General features: G+C 35.4%; 1 protein-coding gene across 4 annotated transcripts in view; it reads left to right on the top strand.

Annotated features, from left to right (window-relative positions):
• PPA2 (inorganic pyrophosphatase 2) overlaps positions 1–19,264 on the top strand; it is a 96,134-nt gene that overhangs the window by 9,803 nt on the left and 67,067 nt on the right. For 3 of the 4 annotated variants that reach the window (XR_005061806.2, XM_037020257.2, XM_037020256.2), the window contains exons 2-5: positions 3,362–3,426; positions 5,971–6,015; positions 10,964–11,017; positions 12,394–12,513. Coding sequence is in view for 3 of the 4 variants with exons in the window: in XM_037020257.2 (XP_036876152.1) it covers positions 3,362–3,426; positions 5,971–6,015; positions 10,964–11,017; positions 12,394–12,513 (284 nt within the window). In the remaining variant the exon portion in view is untranslated. The remainder of the gene's footprint in view (positions 1–3,361; positions 3,427–5,970; positions 6,016–10,963; positions 11,018–12,393; positions 12,514–19,264) is intronic. The other variant, XM_073237217.1, reaches the window with a different exon arrangement.

Raw genomic sequence — 19,264 nt, forward strand, 5'->3', positions numbered from 1 at the left:
ATACCACGCATTCTCCTTACATCTTCAGTTTGTTGGGTTTGTCCCCAGTTAACGAGCACTGGAGTCTAGGGAAATTAAACACCAAGTCAGTGTGTTGTTGTTGTCACTTACTCTTCATTAGAAAGGCAACCCAGCTATTCTGTCAAGTTTCCTCTACCTCCTTAATAACAAACTTCCCTGGTTGTGAACTTCATGAATTCTTAGAGCTGAGATTATTGTTAATTTTCATCACAATAAAAGGTTCCAAATTTAAAAACTGAAGTAATCTGTTAAAGGGGTGTTTTTTTTTTTCTCTTCATATTCTGCCTTATTTTGTGACTTCAGAGAAATAAGTTACAAATGGGTTCTTTGGAACAAGAGCTTTAATTTGTACATAAATATGTATTTTTCTTTATATCCTATTTTTTTGCTTCATATTTACTTTTAAAATTACATGCAATAAAATTCACTATTTTTTTGTGAATAGTTTTGAGTTTTTATAGAAATGTAGAATCATTTAAACACCTTCACAAGCAAGGTACAGAAGAGTTCATCACTCCAAAGAAATTTCCTGTGGTCCATCTTTAGAGTCAACTGCACCCTCTACCCTAAACCCCTGGCAACCACTGATAGGCTCTTTATTTCTATAGTTCTACCTTTTCCAGAATGTCACACAAATGAAATTGTATGAGTCCAGCTTCTCTCACTTAACGTAATGCATTTTAGATTTATCCATTTTGTTGTGTACATCTGTAGTGCATTTCTTTTTTTTGTGGACTAATAGACTGTTGAGTAAAATACCATTATATGGGTACAGGAGAGTTTTATCTATTTACCAGTGGACATTTGGGTTACTTCCATTCACTAGAGGTATTTGTGTGAATATAAGTTTTCGTGTCTCTTGGCTAAGTACTTAATAGGATTTCTGGGTCATATGTTTAAGTTTATAAGAAATTGCCAAACTGAACTGTTTTCCAGAGTGGCTGTTCCTTTCAGTTCAGACTACCATGTTTTATTTTAATAGAAAACATGAAAATGTGACCCACTTAAGTGTCTTTATTATTTGTAGAAAAGTAAATAATTATGCAACAAATTGATAATATTGTTTCTTGTGTTGCTCATAGATGCCTTTGAAATCAGGCACAGAATTTGGAATTAGATCTGGTATATGTAAAAGAGAAGTTTGGTTTTTTTAAGGGGCATCATTTTTGTTTTTGTTTTTGTTTTTTTATTTATTTTGTTATCATTAATCTACAGTTACATGAAGAACATTATGTTTACTAGGCTCCCCTCTTCACCAAGTACCGCCCCCCACCCCATTATAGTCACTATCCATCAGCATAGAATCACTACTTGTCTTCCCTGTATTGCGCAGCCCTCCTCATGCCCCCCCCCACATGCTAATTGTATATGTTAATCAATACCCCCTTTCTTTTTCCCCCCTCTTATCCCTCCCTTCGCACCCATCCTTCTCAGTCCCTTTCCCTTTGGTAACTTCTCAGTCCCTTTCCCTTTGGTAACTGTTATTCCATTCTTGGGTTCTGTGATTCTGCTGCTGTTTTGTTCCTTCAGTTTTTCTTTATTCTTATACTCTATATATGAGTGAAATCATTTGATACTTGTCTTTCTCCGCCTGACTTATTTCACTGAGCATAACACCCTCTAGCTCCATGCATGTTGTTGCAAATGGTAGGATTTGTTTTCTTCTTATGGCTGAATAATATTCCATTGTGTATATGTAAGGGACATCCTTTTTAATTGACGGAAAGAGCATTATAGATCAGAGCAAGATGTTTATGTACTTTGCCACTGTGTGCTCCCTCTCATCTTTATGCTACCTTGGGCACAGTTCCTTCAGTTTTCTTGTTGCTAGGGTGGGAAAATTAAAAATTATGTTAACAATTTGGAGGGAAAATGAAACAGCTATAGAGATATTTTTTCAGCAAGTATTTGTTGGAAGCTTACTAAGTTTATGGGAAGAATATGATGGAAGTGAAGTGGCCTTCTCATTATAGCATTTCTGGAGGCACATGGCACAGACATGACTTTCCACTGGTAATGTTAATCTGAGTTGCTTGGTCAAGGACACTGTCCACTGCAATGTCACTGTTCTTCCCTCTCCGTATTCTGCTCTACGGAAACAAGTCACTTAGTCCAGTGTACTCTCAGCGGGTACAGGGTAAGCTTTACCTCTTGGAGGGGGAATATCTGCATACACTGTTTGGAATCTCTCTGTAAGGAAGATTTGTCTTCTTTCTTATTGAGTTATAGAATGATTTTTTTTTTGTAATAGTGTGGATTCATGTGTCTTTAATTTGTACTATGGTTTATAGTCCAACACTCCATTATTTATTTTGTTGTGCACCTTGTTCCAGCTTTGGCCTTTGGAAGCTCATTCAGGTCAGCTCTGTTTCCCTCTGACGTGCCTCTAACCTTTTGTTTTTTTGAGCACTTGGTTGCTTTCTGGTTCTCAGAATGCTCCAGGCTCATTTTTATATTCCTTGCCCCAACCTTAGAATCAGCCCCCTTCAAGAAGCCCTAGTTCTTTTTACTGGACAGCGGTGTTTAGAAACAAAAAATTTGGATCCTGAGTATATTCATCGCTAGTTGGATGTTAGCCAGTCCAGTCCTTGTTTTATTTTGTTAAAAAATATTTTTAATGTCTAAATTTGAAAATTATGACAGAAAGGTAGCAGGCCAGAAATAAAACATATCCTGAGTTTGGAAATTACAAAATAAAAAATTTCTGTGACTCTATTAAGCCCAGCTTTTGGAAGCATATGCATTCCAAAAGTACATATTGTATATTGGGTCACTTTATTTTATTTAAATAATATATACTTGCAGAAGTATTTTAAATATACATCAGTATATTTTATGCAATATTTTATATAATCAGTATGCAATGAAGATAAGATAGTTTCTGTTATTGAAGTTTGTTTTTATTTTGCTTTTTTTTAAATTGTATCTAATTATTTTAATTTAATTTGACCTTTGTTCATGTGGATTATAGGTAGTAATTGGGAATTCTATTTTTAGGTTTCTGCATTCACTTATTAACAAGTCTCTCTTCAAAAGTGAAATTTTTCATATTTGGGGTTTTAGTCTATTTTAGATATTTTCTGTTTTGGATGTTTTAAGTCATAAGGATAAGTAAATGATTTCAGCAACCCAATATGCTTTATTTGGTGAGTATTTCTCTCTGGTCCTCAGAATGAAGCAAGTTTTAAAAGTTGAGTGAAACTTTAAATTAGAAGTTAAAGATATTTTTGGGAAAACTAAAAACTTTTTTAAAGTTTAAAAGTGGATAAGGCTGTAATTGCTTTAAAGAAAAGGACAGTGCATAGCATTAATTTTGTTTTTGTCTTGTTTTCCTTTGCAGAGAATGTAGCTGGTCACTACATTTCCCCTTTTCATGATATTCCTCTGAAGGTGGACTTGGCAGAGGTATTGTTTTAACTTGTTTGGGGGATAAAAATATATACTTCTGGTATCACTACAAAATGCTTTTTGGAAGCATCTTTAAAGGAAACAATATTGTTGGAAGTCAGAAGGGGAGCAGAGTTATTATAACAGGATTGTGAGCCTACTTCATGAATTAGAATTTGTTGAGAATAGGATTTTTCCAGGAGGACTTGGGAAGAAAGGGTCCATGAAGCTTAGAATTTGGTAGGAAATAGATATTTAAAGTTAAGAATTTAGGAAGTTAACAAGAGGCTTATTTTTATTAATTAATAATAAAATAGTTAACGTTTATGGATTATTTTCTCTTTGCTAGCCACCGTATGCCATTTTATTTAATGCTTATGAGTTGATCTTATTATCTCTAAGGACAGTGAAGCTGAAGGCATTTTATTAAGTTGTCTAAGATCATCTGAGAAGTGCCAGAACCAGGTTTTTGAACTAGCACTTCTGAGCACAAAGCTCATCTCTAACCACTCTACAAAACAGAGGCTAGAAAATTGTTGGAAAAATCTTAATCTTTGAATAGCTATTCTCTTAGGATCCAAAATTATTTGACAGATAGGAGGGTGGGAAGGATGTAAATAAGGTCAGGTAGCACAAGGTGATCTGCTGAAGGTAGAACTGAGGGCTCAGAATCATTCGGTCACTAGGAGGGCTCTGCATCACTAAGCTGCAAGTTCTTTCCTGAAAATCCTAATAGTTAATTGGTTTATTTCATTACCAAATTATTCATTACCAAAGGGGGCACAGCTGTTAAGTAAATAACCAGAACTATATTCCAGGTCGAGATTATATGGGGCTGGTTGATGGCATTGGGTTTTTCAGAACTGTGGGGAGGTCAGTGTAGGGGCATAGGTCAGAGAAGTAGCAAACTGCTTCAGATGCAAGAGTGAATGGTTGACTCTCTTGGTGTTACCTCAGAGGCCGAATATCAGGCATCAGACAGAAGTCATGGAGTGCTGAAGCAGATCTTGTGCGGCCTGCCAACCCTTCAGAGGACTGAACAATCAGTAGGGAGAATAATGGCAAAGATTAATTGAGTGCTTATTAGCTGTGCCCTCTGTCACTGCTTGACTTGGCATCATCCCAATCTGTCTAGAGCTACTGTTACTACTCTTATTTTGCTAATGACGTTAAAGTTCCTTGCCCATAGTCACAAATCCAGTTTGTTGTGGAGGTGGGATTTAAACTAAAGTGCTCTAACTCCAAAGCTTATACTCAGAACTGCTCTTGTGTAATTCTTCTAGCTTATTACTTCTAAGATGTGTTCAGTTACAGGACATGGGGATCATATAATCTGGAGAGAAAGAAGCTGAAGAGAGGGCAAAAAGAAAGAACTCCATGTTACTGTGTGTCTCTGTGAGTGTGTGGTGTGTATCTATATGTTTTGTTTTTATTTTGACCATAGAGTATCCTACCTAAATATCTAACACCTCTTCTTGCTTTTGGCCAAAAGTGAATGCATTCATTTATTCATCTGCTCATTAATTTTTTCATTCAGTAAAAAATCGTTGCATGCTTATTATGAGCCAGACAGTATCCAGGCACTAGGGTTACAGTGGTGAATAAGATAGATACAGTGCCCATTCAGTTGCAGGAGACAGATAACCAGAAAAAAGGCAATCAGATAACATTAAGTGTATGAAACTGGAGCAGTGGGAGGAAAAGAGTGGCTGACAGGTGCTGCTCCCTGTGGGGTATACCATGGCAGAGCTGCTGTGGGCATAAGATTCTGCCTGCAGAGGATGGACTTGGAGGTCAGACAAAATTGATAGGGCAGGGCAGAGATGAATGGGATATCCTGGTGGATTCTGGGCTTGGTACACACAGTGGTTAGTAAACAGTCCTTGTCCTCGGCCATACCGATCACAACTGTTGAACCTTGTTTTTTGGGATGTGGTATTTTAGGAACAGAAATAATGTTTCAAGGCCGACTTGGAATAAACATTTTGGGGTTTGTTTTGTTTCTTTCATTAGTAGTCATTTTGGTGTATGAAAGTTATGTATAAAGTGTGAGCATACGTGAATGGTGTAATTTTTCTTTCCAACCCATCACATACTCTGTTTTAATTTAAAAGTGCTTGATGGAGGTCTGGTAATCACACCTTGGTGGAATTCTCAGGCAGGAGGTGCCTCTGAGGACTTTCATGGCTTATTAGTCACGCTCCCTGGAGTTTCATTTAAATAATGAAAGGACTGTTTTAAGTGTAATCACTGGAAACTGCCAATCTTTCCTCAAAGACTGAACAGAGTCTTTGCTTATTTTATAAAAACTGGGAAAATACACTTGAAAGAGATTTAGCTTTTCTGCTAATTCACTTTATGAAACACTTTGATCCTCATACACCGGGGATACAAATGCTGAGAGAAAAATGCACTGGGCTTTTGGGAGGTCCTCTGTGAGTCAGGCTTGTGGACAGCCTCTGGAGTGGAATGTTTGTGCAGTAGGCAAGTTTTCTCCGCTTTGCAGCAGCTGTGTTCTTTCATGAAATAATACAATTGTAAATACCATCTTTTCTTTTATAGGAAAATGGCATTCCTACAAAGAGAGCACGAAATGATGAATATGAGGTATATCTAAAGGTTTTTATTTTTGTGAATCACTTACATTGTCTGTTAAAGACCTTGGTGATAGTTTCTTGTTGTAAAGTCCTTTTAAGATTCCCCCCCACCACAAGATTTTGCTGTGCATTCTGATGTTTTCCTTCTTCCAGTAGTATCTCTATAAGGCAGCTAGGGATGATATTACCATTTTCCTTTCTTTCTTGTGATAAGATAGACATAACAAAATTTATCAGTTTGTTTATTGTATGCTTTTTTAAGTGTATAGTTCAGTGGTGTTAAGTACTTCAACATTTTGTGCAGCCATCACCACTGTTTATCTTCAGAACTTTTTCATCTTCCCAAACAGAAAATCTGTACACATTAAACAATAACGCTTCATTCCCCTATCCACACTGGTCACCACTATTCTACTTTCTGTTCATGAATCTGACTATTCTGGGTACCTCCTTACCATTTCATGTGATCACTGAAGAGCCAGAGAGAATCAAGAAATGAACTCAGATTTTAGTAGCAAGTTATTTATCATGGTAGATGGTCTGAAGTAAAGGTACATTAAGAAAACTGGTCAGTTTATCATCTTTTTTTTATAAGGGAAAAATGGTTTGAGAGTTTGTTTTAGAATCTAGGAACAACTCTTTTGGGGGTAAAGGAGAAGAAAAAATAATTATACTATTTTTAACTATGTGCTAAAGCATGTTTCTAAAAATATCTTTCAAATATGTAACTGTCATACTTTTGTTAGTTCTTGGCTTAGGACCAGAACAGTTGATTGATGTCTGTCATCCCATCTCTTACTGTTGATGCCTTTTTATCTTGCTGATGCTAGGCAGCTTCTTCTGCCACCTTCCTCAGCCCTCTTTCCCCTTCCCAACCTTATTTCCATCTATTCTCTACTCCACCTGAAACTTATGACCACAGCCTTTGAATCTATTTCCAAACATAGATGTGGGGGCTGTCCAATTATGCCACCTTTGCCTACCATCTATCTTGTATTTATTTGAACTGGTGTTTATCAAAATCCTTAAGCCACCTACATTGAAACCCCTTAGAGCATTTTTAAAATTTCAGATTCCTGGCCCTGTTGCATATCTGCTGAATTAGAATCTCTGCTTGATGGACACTGGTCAGTCTACATATTTCTAACAAGTGTTCCAGGACATCTTGTACACACTGGAGTTTACACCTGCCCTAGATGTGGGTTCAATAGACTTTCAGTGGCTCAAGGCTTTAGATTCTTAAAGACTTTGTTTATTAAACTGGAGACAGTTGTTTCCGTTGGAAAAATATATTCTGAGTCCATATAGCCAACTTAAAATTTAATTATTAGAATATAGTTTACATATTTTATGTTTACAGTTGACCTTTTAACAACATGGGTTTGAACTATGCAAGTCCACTTACACACAGATCTTTTTTCAATAAACATATTGGAAAAATTTTTGGAGATTTATGGTAATTGAAAAGAATTTTCTTTTTTCTAGATTAGTTTATTATTATGTATTATGTTTATTATAATTTATAATTATAAATAATGTATGTATATATAATCTATATAACATACAAAATATGTGTTAATTGACTGTTTATGTTATTTGTAAGGCTTTAATCAATGGTAGGCTATTAGTAAAGATTTTAGGGAGTCAAGTTATACACAGATTTTCAACTGTGTAGGCATTGGCACCCTAATCCTCAGGTTGTTCAATGGTCTACTATATTTGATTTTTTTTTTTTTTTTTAGTTCTTTCCCATTTCTCCCAGTCTCAGGCCTTGGCAACCACTTTTCTACTTTTTGTTGTAAGTTTTGTTTTCTGTTTTTTGTTTCTTTTTAAGATTCCACATAGTGATACCATACAGTATTTGTCTTTCTCTGGCTTATTCCAGTGAGCATAATGCCCTAAAGGCCCATTCATGTTGTAGCAGATGGCAGGATTCCCTCCTTTCTCATGGTTGAATAATATTCCATTATATAAATATACCACATCTTCTTTATCCATTCATCCCTCAATGGCACTTATGTTGTTTCCATATCTTGTCTGTTGTGAATAATGTTGCAGTGTGCATGGGAATGCAGATAACTCTTCAATATCCTATTTTCATTTCCTTTGCATGTATACCTGTAAGTGGTATTGTTTGATTATATTGTGGTTCTATTTTTAGTTTTTTGAGGAACCTCCATACTGCTTTCCACAGCGGCTGCACCAATTTACGTTCTCTCCAACAGCGTGTAAGGATTCCCTTCTCTCCACATCCTTACCAGTGCTTGTTATTTCTTGTCCTTTTGGTGATAACTATTCTAACAGGCATGAAGTAATAATTCACATTGTGGCTTTGATTTGCATTTCCCTGATAATTAGTGATGTGGAGCATCTTTTCATGTGCTATTTGCCATCTGTAAGTCTTCTTCAGAAAACTATTCAGTTCCTCTGCCCATTTTTTAATTGGATTGTTTGGGTTTTTGCTGTTGAGTTGTGTGAGTTCTTTATGTATTTTGGATAGTAACGCCTTAAGGTTATGTGATTGCAAATATTTTCTCCCATTCAGTGTCTTTTTATTATGTTGATAGTTTCAACATAGTGAAAAAGAGGTTTCCTTGCTGTGCAAAAGCTTTTCAGTCTGATGTGGTCCCATTTGTTTATTTTTTCCTTTGTTGCCTTTCCTTTTAGTGTCAAATACAAATTTATTTGATGTTTTAAGATTTAGAAAGAGGAAGAGTTTTTTCCTCCCTTTTTCCCCAAGTTTATAAAATTTACTGAATGTTTTTTCATAATCTTATTAGTTTTTCTCTTAAATTTCTACTTTAGAAATGGAAGGGAAAAATGGAAAGAAAAGAGGAGGTAAATGTTCCTGACCCATATCTAACCTTATGAATTGAAATGTGTACCCTTGTATCTTTCTGATTTTCTAATAAATTTTAGCAGACCATTACTGGTTTTTAGTTAACACTAATCTTAGGATAACCAGACTAATATTGGCTTTAAAAAATTAAAGGTCATAAGCATTTTAGCTGGAGAGAAGAAAAGCAGGCTAGAAATTATGTCCTTAGTGATCAGGAGCAAATGATGTAGGACTGGTTTGCAGACTTAAAATTCAAACCTCATCCATTGTTTTTTTTGGCCTAATTCAAGCCTCTGAGTGGTTTGGTAGGTGTCGCTATGCAAAACAGGTGTCACTAGTTAGGCCTCCTCTCTCACCTCTGAGTGCTCATCTATATGCATTCGTTCTCCTAGAGCCAGGCTTTCAGGAATGAATAAATTATGTGAACATCTGCCATTTACTTAGGTTTTTCTTCTTAATAGCTACTCCAGGCATATTTAAACAGGTGCTGGGGTACCTCATGAAAGAGCATAGAAAATGAAACATAACAGCAGGACTGTGTATAAGGTTGTAAGATAGGTATGAGGCATACTTCTAAGGAGCAATTGTTGAGAATTCATCCTTGGCTTTGTTCTTTATCTCATTGTGGGTATGCAGTTTTGTCATTGGTGTAACTTTAGTTTTGTCTAGAAAAACTTAAAAACCCATCATTACCTTTGTGGCTTAATTTATATGCAGTTGTGTAAATGGCATTCTTTGAATTAAGAGTATTCATGTTTCACTGAGAAAGCTCCATATAGTGTTTAGCAGTGCTTTAAGCCAGAGATTCTTCACTGTGGCTGCATATTAAAATTGCTTGTAGAATCTAAAAATAAGTGGCACTCCAGCACTACCTGAGAAGAGTTAAATTCAAGTATATGGGAGGGTGGGGGCTCGAGGAACTTTTTTTTTTAATTGGTTAAAGCTCACCAGATGATTTTGATGTGTGACACAGTGAGAAAAAGTATATTTAATCAATGCTTCTCATGCCTCTCAAATCATCTGTGGTAAAGAGCTAGTTTGTCGATTTATTTCTAATCTGTTGTGAACTGATACTTTAAAAAAAATACAATCAAAATGAATTATTAGAAAAGTGTAATTCAGGTTCCAAATTTTTATTATTATATTCAACATATATAAAAATTACTCCATCAAATTGCTTATAAATATTTCTAAATGCACCGGTAACAATCAGTGTGCACATTAGCCCTGGCCCATGCCTACAGTTGGAGTGGCACTGTTGTAAACCATTGTTCTGCCATGATAAGTTGCTAGTTACTGATACCAAACTGGCATGCAAGTCAGCTCAAGCCTCAAGATTCTCTCTCTGTAAGTCCAAAACTATAGGAAATTATATACTCTCATTCGTAATTACCATAGGCATTATTTTTCCTCACCACTGACCTAGAGTCTCCTTTACTCAAGCACTCCACAAAGTTTAAGAATGATAAAAAGAAGCAATGGTCCTTTTGTAACTTTAGGAAACTAGGGATCACTAGATATGCAAGCTAAGTTTAGAAAGGCATCAGTCTAACTCTGTAAACTTTATGATTACCTGTACCAATCTCCTTAATTTAACATTATGATCATAACTTGGATTTAAATACTGTTTTGCAATTATAAAAATACTTTGATTAATCATTTTCTGTGTATTTTCATATAAGTTATGTAACTAATCTTCCTAACAGCCTTGTATAAGTAGGACAGAGATTATCACTTACTTTACAGATTGGGAAAGTAAGACATTTAGCTTACATGATGGATCCATTTCTCCTATTTCAGTTGGAAAGTAAAGATTGAAATAAGTTTCTCGACTCCATTCTAGTTCTGTCACTATATTGTAAAGGTATTTGCAGAAATGTAGCAACTTCTAACACTGCAGTAGTGATCAAGTGACAGGTTGTCTCAAATTCTGCTTTGTTTTAGAAGAAAAACGTCCCTAATTTTTTAGAAGAAATTTAAGGCATAGGCAGATGTTTGATACAGACTCTAAACATTTTTTTTGTGGAGGAAAAAACAAAAGCATTTTCCTGCAGGAGGTAAGTGAAAAAATAAATCATAGGTAAAATAAAAATATTTCTCTTTTTCTTTTTAATTGCAGAATTTGTTTAATATGGTTGTAGAAGTACCACGGTGGACAAATGCTAAAATGGAGGTATGGAAATAGGCCATTACTATCAATGGAAATGATAATGAATAATGACATAAACAATTTGTTTTAAGTTGTTTGCTGTAATATTTTGAATTTGGGATGATTGGCAGACTTCTGTATATTGAAAACATTCTTGTGAATTTACTTTGATATTCTAATTTCAAAAAGCAAAATATTATTCAAAGGTGAATTTACTCTTTAAAGAGTATTTTTCATTTTTCTTCTCTAGTTTGTTACACACATATTTATTTAATTTTCCCTGACTTGGAAAATTACAAATATTTTCAAGGTTTACGTTAAATAGATTTTGAAATGTATGTTGTTCATATACACAACTGAAACATAACTCATTTGACAGCAACTTTAGTTTCTAAGGACCTAATTCTCCTTTAGATTTTACTCTACCAGGAGTGAAAGCATTTTCCCAGGTGACTCTTGATTTATGAGCAACTATCTGAAAGCATCTGCTGTTCCCATGAGGTTAGCTTTTTTTTAAAAATCTTTTTCATGATGAGCCTATCAGCTTCCCTTTTGCTTTTCAAAATTTTATGGTTCCATCCTTAGTTAAGTAAAATCCCTTGTAATTTTGAGTAAATTTAATGTATGGCATTTAGTTTGTTTAGTTACTTAAACTTCCTGTAACTTGGGGTGTGATGACAAGTTATTATCTCAAGTACTTAAATCAGGGATTGTATGTAGATGAATATTTTTAAGAATTTATATTTGGAAAATTGTCCAAATTGTCCTGGTAGTATTGTTTTTGTTAACATTTTAATTGGAAAAAAGTAAAGATACTCAGTTCTTCTTTTGGGCTTGTCAGGGGTTGTGGTTCATCACTGTGGTTCTCACTGCCTCAGGCTGTAGGATCAAGAACCTGGGAGGTTCTGCCTGATTTAAGCAGTGTTTATTCATTAAAACATGGCTTCCTTTATTTTTTGTTTACTTTATGGAATAGATCTTTCTTTTTACATGGCAACGTGGATATGTTTGATAGAAAGGTAACTTTGAAATGCAATTACTTGGTGAAAATCTTTAAGCTTATTAATCAAAGATTGAGGGTAAGAAGCCCAAAATTAATAACAAAAATCAAATTGATTAATCTTTATCCTCTTGCCATTTCAATCATTTTATTATTTGTGTTAGAAATAATGATTGCATAATTAATAACGTGCCTAAACATGCGTAATGTGATGTTTTCTTTCCAGATGGTTTTTTTTACACAGTACTCTAAGTTAAAAATAAGAGCTGCTTAATTTATCTTTGATAATATGTTGAAATATGAACTTTTAGTCTGTTAATAGCAGATTTTCAAAATGCTGCTTGTTAGAGGATTAAACACCTCTCCTGCCCCTCCCCCCTCTTCGCTGTGCTCTCCTTAGATTGCCACAGAGGAGCCATTGAATCCCATTAAGCAAGATATAAAGGATGGCAGGCTGCGCTATGTGGCGAATATCTTTCCTCACAAGGGTTATATATGGAATTATGGTGCCCTCCCTCAGGTAACATTTTTGTTATAATGTTAAAACTTCTCTGTCTTCTGAAAAAATTGCCTTGTAAATCCTGTGAACTACTTGAATTTAAATTGGTTCTGAGGACATGTCAGTTGGAGAGATTTGTAAATTTAGAAGTTTTTAATGTGGAGTTTTATTGTATCAATAAATTTTTTCAAGCTGTATATATGTCTATACTCAAGTTCTTAGAGTTAGGCATATAGAAAACTGACATTTGGCATTTTGAGCACATTTCCTTTTCTGGGCTTGGCTATTAAGAGTCAGTGAAAAATGTTTTATCTGCTTTATCTGCAGCCATTTCTTTGAATATGACAAGTTACATTTTTATGTACCTCATACACGGTAGTGTGAATTTTATTTTTTCAACTTGTAATAGATGAATCTTAAATTACTAGCTTTTTTCAGATCTTACTAGGAAGTGAGTTAGGCAACTTAGTTATTCACTATTATGAATTTATAATTTTTAAATGGAAAACTGTGAAAACAAGGAAAACAAAGGCTAAGTAATGGTAAGGCAACATTCCTGCTAGGGATGAACACTTAGTATTTGCTTCTCTGCCTTTCTTAATTTTTCCCTTTTTGTTTTCTTCACGTTTTTTCACTCCTGGCTAGTGGTAATTCCTTCCAGATCATTTAGTATGTAAAGCTCAGAATATGCAGAATTAAAAGTAGGTTTAGGAGATACAGAGAAACATCTGCCTTTATGCTTTAAAAAAACTGTTACATGACCTATCTGGATATTTAATTTTTATATTTGTATTTTATTTATTTTAATATTTTGCTTGAAATTCTAAGATATTTTGGGGAAATATCTGAGAAAGAGGGGTCTTCATCCAAGGAAAAAAAAATAGCTGCCCATTTGGAATAAACATTCACAGGAAAAGAGTAAAGAAAATTATTTTTGACAGGCTGCCTTTCAAGCAGTTAGACCACCCACATGGCTGCATTCTTGGTTAAAACAGGCACTTTTTAAAGTCACATGCTGAGGATGAGAATGTCTGTTGAAACCACAAAGACAGGTTTTCTGACTCCTCAGGTGCCTAAGTCGACATTTTATTTGATTTAGCAGTGAAAGGGTAAAACAAATTTTAAGCTTAGATACTCTCTGTAGGAGAAGATGTATGGATGAGGGGGAGGCCAGAGAAAACCACTGAATTAGAGAAAGAGCAAAACAGAGACCTATCGAGTAGGCAGGGGATAAACTGAAGTACATGTGTTTATTTCATTAAACTTTTTTTTAAGGATTTATATGCTGAGCAGTGAGGTGTTATATGTAAAGAAAATAGAGATATAAATAAATATAAGATCAAGACAGCGTAATAAGTGACTAGAACGTGGGCTTTGGAGCCAGGTGGACACGACTAGTCAGCTTCAGGAGAGTGGATCTGTCTGTCTGTGCCTTGCTTTCTTCATCTGTAAAGTAGAAAGGTTAAATCATCTACTGCCTGTGGTTGCATTGAGATCAAATGAATAACTTACTGTACATTCTTCTTAAAATAGTTCCCACTGGGTAGTGATCACATTATACTGCTGGTCCTTTTATTATTATACTGTCTTTTTTCTAAAGCAACTCATGGAGAGGATAGGCGACTACACCAGTGGTTACACTGGAACATAATTGGTGCTCCTAATTCATCTACTAAATCTAAGCTTCTTAGTTTATCTATTTGAAGTCCTGTTGGATGTATTTGAATTTTCAAGATGCTTCTATCTGCTATTAGTTTGGGAGGTACAGTAGTTCTTCTTTAATTACAGCAGAATTAGACTGCTATAGTCTCAGTGCACGCTGCATTCACCGTGCTTGCTGAGATTTCATGCTCTACCCAGCATCCAAAATAACGTTTTAAACCCATAAATCTGCTAATGTTTTGTTCATATGGGACGCTTTTAATGGTTTCCTATTGTCAAAAGCGTAAAATACAAAATTCTTAACAAGGCTTCCCAACCATGCATAACCCAGCTCCTGCTTGCTTCTCCAGCCTCATTTTGCCACATCCATCCTGCTTCACTTCCAATCTACCACAACCTCTGTGGTATCTAAAAATTTCCCTTGTCGTGTCTGCACCAAGCATTCACAGAGCTGTTCATTCATTCCATATGTATTTTAAGTGCCTGATGTTTGCCAGGCAATGTTGTAAGACTACTGGAGGTAAAGCAGTGATAAAAGTGACAAAAATTCTTCCAGTTCTATTACTCTGGGCAGAGAGAAAGACAAAAAAAAAGTAATGAAATGTATATTGTAGGTCAGATAGTGCTAAGCATGTTAGAGAAAACAAAAAGCGGGGAGCGGGGCCGGGGTGTGTTGAGGCTGTTGTGAGCTGGCCTGGGCCAAGGCCTCGGTGACAAGCGCTGTCTGCATGAAGACCTAGAGGCAGTGAGGGGATGAGTGGTGTGGATGTCTGGGGCGTCCAATGAGAAACAGCAAGCATGAAGGTCCCGAGGTGGAAGGAAGCAGCCTTGTGTTTGAATAACAGAAAGGAGGCCAGTGTGGCTAGAACGGAAGTGAAGAAGAGGAAAGAGACCTTTTTTCTCTCTGCCATTTTTAACCAGAGATCTTTACTCTTTTTAAACCCAAAGTGATCTTGTTCTGTGTGTGTTAGTCTTTAGCAAAAGAATACACTATAGATTGCATAGAAGTAATTTACCAAACAAAATAACTGCATTGATTAATGTTTATAAAAAGTTGAAAGTAGGCCAGTTAATGGGAAAGGATAATTGTACCTAATACCTTTAACTTCATCATTGATGTTAAGACAGAATGAGCCAGTTAAAACAAAAGCAAGCCCCTGCTCCCGTTTATGGTTTTGATCTTCTCATCTTCCTTTGCTCCCTGCCTCCCACACTGGCCTTCTCATGAGTCCTCTGATACCTCACGCCTCCTGCCTCAGGCCTTCATGCCCACTGTGCTGTCCAGTGTGGAACACTCTTTCTTCCCAGGGCTCTCCTCCTTAAATGTTTGCTCAGAAGTTACCTTCTCTATGATGTCTGCCTTGAACACCCTTTACAATTGTAACCCTGCCTCCTATGCTTCCATTCTGTCTTCTGTACCTCATAAATTTTTCCCCTTATCTGTAACACCTACCAACTTCTAACATGCTATATAATTTAGTTATTTATTATGCTTGTAGTTAATTTCTTCCTGCTAGAATGCAGGCTCCCTGAAGGCAGGCATTCTGTCTGCTTTGTTCACTGATGTCTTCAACTGCCCCACTTATTGCCTGGCACAGAGTGGGTGATCAGTAAATATTTGTGGAATGAATAAATTAACAAATGTCTTGTGTGTGTTGCAGTGGTTTCATAGGCATACGTGGGTATTAGATTTTGCTGTTCTCTTATGATTTGTCTTATAACAGCAGGAAATTTGTTCAGAGTAGTTACCAAGCCACCCATGCTCGGAAGGACATTTAAGCACAGAATACTGTTTAAAGAGCAGTCTCTCCACTTAGCTAATGATTCATCATTGGCTGTCATTATTTCAGACCTTCATCTGTCTAGAGTGTTTAACCTTAATAATGTCACTAGCAATAATATCTTTCTCAAAGTTTGAATTTGGCCTGGGAAAAAATTCATTTTTATCTTACCCAAGTTGCTTATATTTCCCACATATGATGGGTTATTCAAGTGTTATATCTTTTTGAATGAATATTTAGGTCTAGATAATGTTGAAGGACTAAAATCACTAAATTCAAGAGTCCATTAGTCTTACTGGAATGTTGTACTGTTTATTACTTTGAACTTCCTTATAAATTTGGTTCATTGACGCCCAAGTATCATTTAGTTCCCTTGTTGGTTTTATAACCTGGGACTAGTGACTAAATCCTTCCAGGCCTATTTGTTCATCTGTATCATTATACTACTCACCCCACAAAGTTTTTGTGAATATTGTATGAGATGATCAAAGCCAAGTTTTTAGCCCCATAGTGAGTTCTCAGTAATATTATCTCAGTGATGATGACACTTTGCTGCTGATAAAAGCTGCTAATAGTGAAACAACTGGTAGAGGCTTTTGCTCCAAATTGAAGCTGATAAACTACAGCTGATGACTGAGTAGATCTTTCTTTTACTTGGCAGTAGGAATCCTGATTAATCCAGAAGTAGTTTTTAAGAAGCCCCTGTATGTATAGCTCTGTACAAGTCTGTGATTTTTTTTAAAGAGCTCTAAGGACCAGAGCATAGTGATTACAAATATATTGGTTAATATTTATAGATTGTAAGGTAATGATCTCAAACACCTGCACAAGAATGAGTAAGATTTGTTTTAGGCTAGATCAATAATCTATATATTCTGATTTATTAATTTTCATAGCTTTCTAGCCATCATTTGTATGATTTTAACATTAATTATATTTCTGTTGATAGATTGTTTGTAACTTTTAAAAATGCTTTCGTTGGGTCCATGCAAAAAATGTTTTATATTTATAGTATATATAGGTATGTACTATAGTCCTAGGTATACACCTATAAGTCAAATTGTAAATTGTGAGTTATATGCCTATTTTACTTTACTAGGCATTCCCAAATTGTTTACAAAAGAAGTTGTAACAATATATTCTCCTAACAGCAGTATATAGGGTTCCAGGTGCCTTACTTATATCTTTACTAGTATTTGGCATTATCAGATTTTTAAGTTTCTAAAGTAGTGTCTTATTACGACTTTAATTCATATTTCTCTGCTCAGACTGGCTATCTTTTCATATATTTATAAGTCATTCGTGTTCCTTCCTCTTTGAATAACCTGTTCCTGCCTTTGGCTCATTTTGTTTTAGACTACCATTTTTCTTACTTAGTTGTAGAAGTTATTTCTAAAGTCTGTATGCTAATCTTTTGTCACTTTTGTGAAACATTAAGATTTGGAATTTCTTCTTCTGGATTGACTTAGTGCTTTTCTAGTAGTTTCTCTGCCTACTTACACACACTTAAAGCTACATAAGAGGGTATACTCAAAGCCTTAAATTTATGAAGATTTTCTCTCCTGGTGACTGCTTGAAATCATACTATATTTTCAAATTAAGTTAGGTGTCATTTAGTGCGACTCTCTCTTTGTCTTACAAACTGAGACCAGTTCGTATAAATAATTAAGGACAGGACTAAAAACAGAAAGAACTAGTCTGTTGATTTTGCTTTTAAAGGAAATTGTGAAGAACTGACCCTAAAATTGATAACACTGTATAGCTTAAGAATTTTGCACTTACATACTTATTTCCTCAGCAGAAAGAACTAAGTTGATAGGTAACATTGAAAGTGGAGTTCTGAGGAGAATATAGGCCAACCAACCAGTCCACAAACAGCAGCCCCCACCAAAACTAAATGGAGTACAATTTACATGAAGACAGTTTCTGTCTCAGTACAAGGAAAGACTTTCTTAAAATTAATGATTACCAAAATGGAATAAGTTATCTCATGAATCTGTGAGCTTCCTCTGTTGACTGACAGTATTCATGCAGATTATGAATGGCCACTGATAATCACAGAACTCAGGGCTCGGATGTATCTAGCAGTCATTTAAGGCATTCTTTAATAGGTTAGGAAACTGAGGTCTAGTTGTTTTGGCCATGGTAGTTTGTGGCTGAAGTGGGAATAGACTAGATGCCTTCCATTAGACCAGAGTGACTTCTAGCTGATCACATTTGCTCCCCTCTGAGAGAGGGGGTGAGACTCAGGGAGGTTCAAGAGAAGAGTCCTCCATTTGGAAGGAGAAACCTCTCAGATAATGTCTGATTCTGCTTGTAGGTTTTCTCATTCCAGTTATGCCTCAATTCCATCTTAATCTCTCCAGCACATTAAGATTAATTTTATAGCATTTTTGACAAACATTGTACCATTTATTAGCAAGACATTCTTTCGGGTATTGACTATGTCCTATTTTTCTCTCTACCTAACTCCTGTCCCAGAGTAGGTACTCAATAAATATTTATTGTTTTGTCATAGGTAATATTACTGGTGGTAATAGGTAACAAAACAGTTATGTACGGGGAACAAAACAAAGCAGTAAGGGGAACAGTAGGAAAGTACAGAACTTTCACAGGAAGATACACTTAGGAGATTCTGAGCATAAAGAGAAGGCATTTGAAAGAAGGGAGCCATGAAATAGAATAAGGTTCTATCTGAAAGTAATTGCCATTCAGTTGTTACTATTACCAAAATTTGGGCATCATAGCATAATGATTAATAGCATGAGTTCTAATCCTGTCACCATTTAGAAGCTGTGAGCTTGGGCAAGTGAAACTCTGTGCTTCAGTTTAATTATCCTTAAAATGGGGTTAAAAATTGTGCCTTTCTAATGGGGCATACATGTGTGTGGTTGTGTATATCCCTTAGAAAGCATCTTCCCTTAGAAAGCATCTTCACCTATAGCCAGTTATGTTCTTATATTTTATTAGTAATATTATTTTTGGGGGGTAGTGAAATGTTGGACTCATTTTACTGACTTTTTTTTTTAAGTGTGGATCCTTTTATTCCTGAATATACTATAACTAGGAATAGAAGGAAAATATTGAAGTTTATATATGGTTTAGCACTAATTAAGAGTCCATTTTTAATTACCTATATAAAATTAGAGGAATGAAGCTTGTATAATCTGAAATTCTAGATAACAGTCTTGAGATGATACATTATCTCCACATCTCATAATGTAAATCTGAGGAAAATAACTTTATGGAGCTTATACAGTCCCATTTAGAATCAGGTAATTATGTTACTTTTTGGGAAGGATGGAGCCTAGGGGATATTTAAACTTAAT

Source organism: Manis javanica, chromosome 5 (assembly GCF_040802235.1).
Source record: "Manis javanica isolate MJ-LG chromosome 5, MJ_LKY, whole genome shotgun sequence".
Classification (NCBI taxonomy): Eukaryota; Metazoa; Chordata; class Mammalia; order Pholidota; family Manidae; genus Manis; species Manis javanica.